The following is a 9,980-nucleotide window of genomic DNA, read 5'->3' as shown; positions in this document are numbered from 1 at the left end:
TTCAAAATATTCCCTACTTAATGCCTTGGTGAAGATGTCTGCAATTTGTTCTTCTATGCTACAGAACTTCATACATATCAACCCTTTCTCCACATTGTCCCTCAGAAAGTGATGCCGAACATCAATATGCTTGGTCCTTTTGTGTTGAAATGGATTCTTGGCCATGTCGAGTGCACTGGTGTTATCACATAGAAGGGGCACACTCTAAGTGAGTAACCCAAAGTCCTCCGGTTGCTGCTTGATCCATAAAAGTTGTGTATAGCAGGATGTCGCGGCTACATATTCTGCTTTAGCTTTTGAAAGAGCCACTGAGTTTTGCTTCCTTGTGCCCCAAGAGATGAGACATGAACTTAAGAAGTGAGCCATTCCAGAAGTGTTTTCCCTGTCCACAAGATAACCTGCATAGTCTGCATCAGCATATCCAATGAGATTAAAGCTGTCACCTGAGGGATAATAAAGGACCAAGTTCGGTGTTCCTTTAAGATATCTCAGAATTTTTTTGGCTGCCTTCAAATGAGATTCCTTGGGATTTGATTGAAATCTTGTATATAGCCCCACACTGAAGACAATATCAGGTCTACTGGCAGTAAGATAGAGAAGAGACCCAATAAATGCCTCTATACATGGTTTGATTCACAGGAGTCCCAGCTTCATCCATGTCCAGTCGAGTGGCCGCAACAATGGGAGTGCCTATCACCTTTGATGGTTCCATGTCAAACCTCATCAAGAGCTTCCTGATGTATTTTTGCTAACAAATAAATGTACCCTTTGGGGACTGTTTTACTTGAAGACCGAAGTGGAAGTTTAGTTCCCCCATCATACTCATTTCAAACTCACTTCCCATGAGTTTTGCAAATTCTTCACACAAAGAATCAGTTGTTGCTCAAAAAATGATATCATCAACATAGACCTGAACAATGAGCAGGTTTCCTCCCCGTTTCTTTAGGAACATGGTGTTGTCAATTTTCCCCTTTTTAAAGCCATTTTCCAAGAGGAATTTTGACAGTCTTTCATACCAAGCTCAAGGGGTCTGATTCAGCCTATATAGTGTTTTGTCCAATTTAAACATATATTCAGGGTGTTCATTACATTTAAACCCTGGAGGTTGCTTCACATAGACTTCTTCCTTAAGAAGTCCATTCAGAAATGCACTTTTGACATCCATACGAAACAAGGTTTCATCATAGTCAATCCCTTCCTCCTGATTGTAGCCTTGAACCACTAGCCTGGCCTTGTTCCTTGTGGTATTCCCATGTTCATCAATCTTGTTCCTGAATACCCACCAGGTTCCTATAATGGTTCAATCTGAGGGTCTGGGTACCAGGTGCCAGACATTGTTCCTTTCAAACTGATGTAACTTGTCTTGTATGGTTGTAATCCAATCTGCATCTTTTAAGGCTTCCTTGATATTCTTGGGTTCTATTTGGAAGAGAAAGGCTGAGAAGGCAAGTGAATTTCTGGATTTTGACATGTTTTGTACTCCGGAATCTAGAGGGGTAATTATGTTGTCAAGAGGATGAGAGCTTTTGTGCCTCCAGTTAGATGTCTGAGGTTCATTTAGAGAGAATGTGGGCACATTTGACTGATTTTCCTGAGTTCTTCTCTCAGGTGCTAGGGGAGTACTCTGAACTACATCAACTACTCTTTCTTCAGCTTCAGTGGTTGTAATTGAAGTACTTGGTTCCATTGAAGATGAGACAGTATTGTCTTCACTCAACTCTTTAACTTGACTCATCATATCTGCCTTTCCATTTGTCATGTCAATGACTTTATCAGGGCCTAGTAAGGTTTCTCCATCTTGATCTTCTTCAGCATTCTTCTCACATGATGGATAAAACTCATAAAAAATAACATGAGAACTTTCCTCAACACATAAGTCCACTTATTATATATATTGTACGCTTTTCTTTGAGAAGTGTAACCCAGAAATATTCCTTCATCACTCTTGGCATCGAATTTACCAAGCTGATCCTTTCCATTATTGAGAACATAGCATTTGCACCCAAATGTTCATAAGTGAGTCAGCTTGGGTTTTCTTCCATTCAGTAGCTCATATGGGGTTTTGTTCGGGAAGGATCTGATCATGTACCTATTCACCAAGTAGCAAGCAGTGTTAACCGCTTCAACCTAGAAGTTCTTTGCAATTCCACTGTCGATTAGCATTGTTCTTGCCATCTCTTCTAGAGTTATGTTCTTCCTTTCAACTACTCCATTTTGTTGAGGAGTTCTGGGAGCTGAGAAGTTGTGGGTGATGCCATTTTCATTGCAGAGCTCATCAAATTTGGCATTGTCAAATTCTGTTCCATGATCTGACCCAATGCATGCGACTCTAGACTCCATCTTCACCTAGATTTTCTTCACAAAGGCCACAAATACCTCAAAGGTTTCATCTTTAGTTCTAAGAAATAGAGTCCATGTGAATATGGAGTAGTCATCCACTATCACAAAAATGTATCTTTTTCTTTCTTTGTTTTTCACTCTCATAGGACCACATAGGTCCATATGCAAAAGCTCTAGTGGCTTTGAGGTACTCACATCCCTTTTTGACTTAAAAGAGGACTTCACATGTTTTCCTCTAGCACAGGCATCACAGATTTTTTGCACATTGAACTTTGTCATGTGCAGACCATAGACTAGGTCCTTCTGAATTAGTTTGTTCAGAAGAGAAAAGCTTGCGTGCCCCAGTCTTCTGTGCCACAGTTCAGCATCATCATCAACAACTTTCAGACAACTTAGATCACCACTTTGTAAGGACTCGAAATCAGCAACATAGATGTTCTTGTATCTTTTGGCCACAAGTACCACTTCACCAGTTACCAGATCAGTAACTGTACATATCTTGGACAAGAATTCCACCTTGTTTCCTTCATCATAGATCTGAGAGACACTTAAGAGACTGTACTTAAGTCCATTGACATAGTACACATTTTCAATAAAATAAGTGAGTGAATTCCCGACTTTTCCAACTCCAAGAATGTACCCTTTTTTCCCATTTCCAAAGGATACACTCCTTTCTTGTAGGGCTTTTTGAAAGAAAGTCCATGGTGTTCCCAGTCATGTGCTTTGAACACCCATTATCCATGATCCATTGTTGACCGCTTCCTTTCTCTATTCCATGCACAAGAAGATCAAGAGTTCTTTTTAGGAACCCAAGCAAGTTTGGGTCCCTTGTAGTAGGCAAGAGGATGAATAAGAGCTCTCTTAGTCTATGGAGGTAATGTGCATTTTTTGTGAGTGGAACCTGGTCCCTCTTTTGTAGTCACTTTTTCAATAAACACTTTGTTTTTCTGAACAGATTGAACCCTGGCCTGGCAATTTTCTTTGAAGTGTCCATTGTTCCCACAGTGGTTACAAAGCTAGTTATAATAAATAGTGACGTACTTTATGTGAGGGTTGTAAGGAGTTTTCTCCCTTTGGAACCCTATTCCATGCCTGTTTCCACCATTATTAGTGTACATTGTAGTGATAGCTTCTGAGGACCAGGTCCACTTTAGGAACTTTTCAAGATCATTTTTTACTCTTTCTAGATCAGTTTGGAGGTGCTTGTTTTTCTCAGTTTCAACACACATCCTAGTTCTCACAGCTTTCAACTCATTTTCAAGCCTAATATGTTCCTTACTGGCCATCTCTTTTCCTTTTCCAGAATTTCCAGGTTTTGAATTAGTCTCTAGTCTCTCTATTGTTTCCCTTAGGTCTGCAATTACTGCCAAGATATCATTTCTTTCTTCTTTGAAGTTTTCAATGGTTTCTTTATGGTCAATAACTACAACTACTAAGTCATCTCTAGTTTGTTCAGCTTCTCCTAGTTCTAAGGTCAAGGAATCCCTATACTCCACAAGACTATGATAGGCATCAATCAATAAACTAGCTAAAGACATGAGTTTCTTAGGAGAGTAGGATTTCAGATTTTTCTGGACATCCCTGAAATTTACCTTCTTGTTATCATCGTCTTCATCATCATCTGATTGGGCCATCAAAGGAAAAATTGAGGCATATTCATTTTCCTCGCCTTTAACTTCCATCATTGAACTATCACCAGCATCAATTTCTTCTTCAGACTCACCAGAGGAATCTCCCCATACTGCAAGAGCATGTTTCATCACATGGTCAGCAGATCTCTTTCTTTTGAAGTCCTTGAAAGGAACTGAGTTCCTCTTAGCTGCTTTTTCAGGGTTGTTCTAGGAGAATTCTTGCTTCAAGAGAGGACAGTCTTTGATGAAGTGTCCAGGCTTTCCACACTTATGACAGAGATCATAGTTTTTTGGTTTGCTAGAGCTGCCCCTTTTTAGTATTTCTCCATTTCTTCTAACCATCTTCTGAAATCTTTTGGTTAAGTAAGCCATGTCATTGTCTTCCTCACTTGAGTCATTGCTATCAGCTTTGAGTACCAGGTTCTTTTCTTTCACTGTTTATCTTCCTCTTCATCTCGTAGGTCTTCAGATTTCCAACCAGCTCTTCTACAGTCAGCTCCTACAAGTCCTTTGATTCAGTAATAGCATTCACCTTGCTTTCCTAAGGGCTAGGCAGAATACTGAGGATTTTCCTCACTAGCTTGTTTCTAGGAATGGTTTCACCTAGTGAGTGTAACTCATTTATGATGGAAGTGGATCTTGTGTACATATCTTGAATAGATTCATCGTCTTTCATCCTGAAGAGTTCATACTCAGTCGTGAGCATATCGCTCTTAGACTGTTTTACTTGGGTGGTTCCCTCATGAGTTGTTTGCAAAGCGTCCCATATCTCCTTAGCAGTGTCACAAGCGGATATTCTATTATATTCTTCAGGTCCTATTCCACATATTAGAATTTTTTTGGCACGAAAATTCTTCTCCAAGATTTCCTGTCTGCGTCGGTGTATTCTTTACTCTGGTTTTTGACATTGAAAATGGAAGTTCTTCTAGTACCTTTGTTGGAACATAAGGACCATCACATATGATATCCCAAAACTCAGAATCCTCATCCATGATAAAATCATGCATTCTTGTTTTCCAGCACCCATAATATTGTCCATTGAACCTGGGTGGTCGGTATGTAGATTGACCTTCTTCAAAATTTGTAGAGCAGCCATAAGAATCCTTCCTTAGTGTTAGCCTGATAGGAGGAACCCGCTCGGATACCAATTGTTAGTTTATATAAGTCCACCAAATAGTAGAGTTCATGGTCCTCTGTGAGGTTATGCTGAGAATGCTAGTAAAAGTGTAAGAAAATGAGACACAGGATTTTTACATGGAAAAATCCCAACTCAAGGGGACAAAAATCACGACCTACACCTGTAGGAACCTTCACTAACTTGTAAACACCTATTACAAGTCACTTTGTAATAATTCTATTACAAAGGATTTAACTCAACTAACTTGTGGTACTCTCACCACAAGCCACATTTTCACTTTCTAGTTACAAAGACTTTAACTAACTTGTGATACTCTCACCATAAGCCACTTTGTCACTCTCTAGTAACAAAGACTTTAACTTATGACTAAACCTAGTCACAACATAAACTCAGAGAGTTTACGGATTTTACAAGAGGGTTCCTAATCAACGTTTCTGGCTAAGCAGTTTAGGAGATACAATAAGAATAATCACAAAGTTACAACTCAACTAAGGACAACAAAATACTAACTTTAGGAACTAGTCCGTAGTAGCATTTAACTTTGTTCTTCAAACTCGTGAGAATTGATTTCTCTGTTTTGCAAAAGGCTTGAATGAGGATCAGAAATGTGCAAGTGATGTTTTGATATAAACTCATTGTTGATACACCTTGATGATATCACTTGAAATGATGTAAGCACTTTAGTTGGTCAAGGAATAAGTGGGCACTAAAAATAGTGCAATGCAGGTAGAAACAGTGCAGGCGGTCATGTCGCTTCCTGCTATGTCCAATTGACTTTGTACTGCTATGAGGGAAACACAAGGGTATCAGGTCCTTGTTTGGTTTCCTGTCTCCTAAAGTTATAGCAGTTCACATTTAGCTGGAATCCGTTAAATAATCCATGTGTGTCAAGTTCCCTATCTGGTTCTTGACAGTAAGTTTGTTAGATCATCAAAACATAAGGCAAAGACATTGAAAACCTATCAGTTAGGCAAGTCACTTACCTCAAATCACGCTAAATCAATCCACTAGTAGGCATTTCCCTCGATTATCCAACTCTGAACAGCTCGAATCTAGCCAAAACAATTCCATACTATAAATATAACTATAGGAAACTAATTCAAAAATGAAATTACAATCTTTGCAAAGATTGAAAAGTCAACCCAGGCCCGCGCGTAGGAACCCGACCAAAATTACAAAATCCAAATACATATTCAATAACAAATCCACCCAAATAAGAACTACTCAAATCAGACCTCAAATCGCTTTCAAAACTCAAAAATTAGTCTAGGAAGTGTCTGCCATTTTCCCCCAATTTCCAACTCCAAATACCAATTAAATGATGAAATTAACAATAGATTCTTGTAAATTAACCAAAATTGAGTTAAGATTCCTTACTTCAAAGTTTTCCTAGAAAATCCCTCGAAACATCGCCTCCCACCAAGCTCTCTAAGTCCACAAATGGATTATGAATCAAACCCTCAAAAATTCCTCTTTTCTGCCCAGCAAATCCGTTTATTGAGCCTTTTTGTTGCTTCTGCGACACCGCACCTACAGAAAACCATCGTAGGTGCGGATTCCACTTAAATCCAAAAGTTCCGCTTCTACGGACCATGGCTCGCAACTGCGGTCCTGCTTAAGGCCCCCTCCTCCAATTCCGCTTCTACACAAGCTGGTCCACACCTGCGTAGGTGCACCTACGAGCCCAGCCCTGGGCTGTCTTTTTTACTTCTGCGCTTCACCTTCCACACTCGTGATTCTGCACCTTCGATAAATGCCTCTGCAGGTGCGATGACACTAGCAAGCCCGGGACTTCAACAATGAAGCTAAGTCCAAAATTGGTCCAACTTTGACCCGAACCACACCCGGGGCCCCCAGGACCCTGTCCGAATATACCAGCAGGCTTCAAAACATATAACGAACCTACTCGAGGTCAAAAATCACGTAAAACAACATCGATTCTACGAATTGCAACCCAAATTCAAGCCTATGCAACTATGAACTTTCGAAACCAATGCCGATTCATACCAAAACGACTCCGATTGACTCCAAATTTTAGAGACAAGTCATAAATGACATTACGAACCTATTCCAACTTTTGGAATCAGGATCCGACTCCAATCTCAATAAATTCAACTCCCGATCAAGCTTTCCAAATCTTCCATTTTCCAATTTTTACTAATTCATGCCGAAATGACCTATGGACCTCCAAATCAATATCCGGACACGCTCATAAGTCCAAAATCACCATAAGGAGCTATTAGAACCATCAAAACTCTATTCTAGAGTTGTCTACATAAAAGTCAAATAGGTCAACTCTTTCAATTTAAACCTCCAACCTCGGGACTATATGTCCCATTTCACTCCAAAACTCACCCGGAACCAAACCCAAACATACCGGCAAGTTACATAACCACAATATAACAGAGAGGAGTCAATAAATAGGGTATCGAAGCTAAAGTACTCAAAACGATCGGCAGGGTCATTACAAGAGGTTGTTTCTGGGAGACCCTTGAATCAGAGACAATAGATCTGTAACAACAATAGAAACCGAAAAAATAATATCAGCACCGTAAGAGAGAGAAAATAAATGGAAAGGCAATAATAATGATAATAATAATAATGATAATAATAATAATAATAATAATAATAATAATTTTTAAAAAAAAGTATGAAACACAACAAAAGTCGCTAGTAGTCCTAGACAAGATACTATCAGACTAGCCGGTACAATAAAGAAAAATGCTCGACTATCCCCTAACCTACAACCCTAATGCTCGACCTTCACACCTTCCTATCAAGGTCCATGTCCTCGGAAATCTAAAGTCATGCCATGTCCTGCCTGATCACCTCACCCCAATACTTCTTAGGTCGCCCTCTACCTCTTCTCGCACCTACCAAAGCCAACCACTCACACCTCCTAACCGGGGTATCTAGGCTCCTCCTTCGCACATGCCCAAACCATCTAAGACTCGCTTCCCACATCTTATCGTCCATGGGAGCCACGCCCACCCTCTCCAGAATATCTTCATTCCAAATCTTATCCAGACTAGTGTGCTCGTATATCTATCTCAACATCCTCATTTATGTTACTTTCATCTTCTGAATATATGAATTCTTGACTGGCCAACACTCAGCCTCATACAACATGGCTAGTATAACTGCCACTTTATAGAACTTATCTTTAAATTTAGGTGGCATATTCTTGTCACGCAGGACTCCAGACGCTAACCACCCCCAATACGATGCGTGATATCCCCATCGATCTCCCCGTCTCCTTGGATAATTGACCCTAGTTACTTGAAACTCTCTCTCTTAGGGATGACTTGTGAGTCAAGCCTCACCTCCACGTCCTCTTTGTTACGCCCCGCAATATTATGTCAATATTACATCCTACAGTATTATATTACGATAATGTTATGCTTTGCAGTATTAAGTTATGACGGTGTTGTACTCGACAGTATTACATTACGGTGATGTTACACTTTACAGTAATAAGTTATGACAATGTTGCACCCTGTAGTATTTTATGTGGAATTTGTCGTAAGGTAATTGACATTAGTCAAAGGAAAAGATTATTTGGGGATTATAAGGATTATGCTATTTCACAAGTGATTAGTAAATTCATGAAGGTGAAAGTGGGAGCAAGTCTAAGAAAAATAAATTTTTGTCAAAGTTTGGAATTTTGGGATAAAATATGGCCCAAGCTAAAATACCTGGTATTTATGGACTAGTGTCATAGGAGGTACCACATGACCATACTAGTAAGGTGTATAAGGTATGTAAAAAGTGAGTAATATTTTAAGTAAAGTGGGAATAATTCTTAATTTTTTCGGTAATTGATTAATTACCGGGTAGCGGAATAATACCTAGTTAATTATTACAGTGTGGAAATGAGACGTGGCAGCACTAGCTAACAACATGGAATGACTAAGTAATTAAATGTCCTAAGTGGCAACATACCTTATTAATTTCAAGATACTTCACTTATTCTATATGTTGTATTCAAACACTACAACCAAACCTTAGCCATTCTTACCATCAAATACGTTAGCCAACCTTTACACCCGAAACATTTTTCAACCAAAGTTCTGTTTCTTCCTAAAATCTTATTCAAAGACTTGCTTATAATTAAGCATTATCCTTAAGTCAATCCTTCAAAAAACATTCTATCTTTGAACAAAGACATTAGAGTCGGAAGTGATTTCATTCAAAATTTCAACAAATTCAAAGCAAAATTCGTTCATAAATTTCAAAAGAAGCAGGAACGAATTTCACTCAAGGATTTCAAAAAGCAGAAGCTTAATCCGATTTTTAGGGTTCTGAGTTCAATCCACTAAGGTTTCCAACGGAATATTATACAGAGTTTTCCCTACTCCAGGTATGTTAAGGCTATCCCTTCCATTCTTTTGGCATGATCCATACGATACGAACGAAACGTACAAATGCACAAATTCCATAAATGACTCTATTCATAGAAGTATTAGAGATATCTATGTTCTTGAATTTCCATGTGTCATAATATATTATCTTCTGTTCATGGGTCTCAGAATAATACATAGTTGACAAAGTTTATCAGGAAGAAATATTGGGATTATTACGTATTTTTCATGTATTTCACTCATTTATACATGTGCATTGACCCATTACCAAATGGCGTTATACACGCGTATATATGTAAATATATATATATGGTATATGGGAAAAGGTTACGGCGTTATATACGTACCACCACCTGATCAGCTAGTATATGATGATGATGTTGCCCACAATGGTTGAAATATGATTCAAACGGCGTTATATACGTGTATATATGTAAATATGATTCAAACGGCGTTATATATGCGTATATATATATATGCGTATAGGATGTGGGAAAGGTTATGGCATTA

General features: G+C 38.9%; 1 protein-coding gene across 1 annotated transcript; it reads right to left on the bottom strand.

Annotated features, from left to right (window-relative positions):
* Nucleotides 1-204: 204 nt before the first annotated feature.
* LOC138886206 (secreted RxLR effector protein 161-like) lies at nt 205-1,979 on the bottom strand. Its single transcript, XM_070167260.1, has 3 exons — nt 1,962-1,979; nt 1,624-1,816; nt 205-617 (listed from the first exon to the last, which is right to left on the bottom strand). The coding sequence occupies exons 1-3, from the start codon at nt 1,977-1,979 to the stop codon at nt 205-207; spliced, it is 624 nt and encodes a 207-aa protein (XP_070023361.1).
* Nucleotides 1,980-9,980: the final 8,001 nt, after the last annotated feature.

This window comes from Nicotiana sylvestris, chromosome 2, assembly GCF_000393655.2.
Source record: "Nicotiana sylvestris chromosome 2, ASM39365v2, whole genome shotgun sequence".
NCBI classification, from domain to species: Eukaryota; Viridiplantae; Streptophyta; class Magnoliopsida; order Solanales; family Solanaceae; genus Nicotiana; species Nicotiana sylvestris.
This window is presented reverse-complemented; position numbering and strand designations above follow the sequence as displayed.

Coding starts and splice junctions, on each gene's coding strand:
- LOC138886206 (XM_070167260.1), bottom strand. Junction 618..1,623: donor AGTAGTTGATGTAGTTCAGA/GTACTCCCCTAG, acceptor AACCATGTATAG/AGGCATTTATTGGGTCTCTT.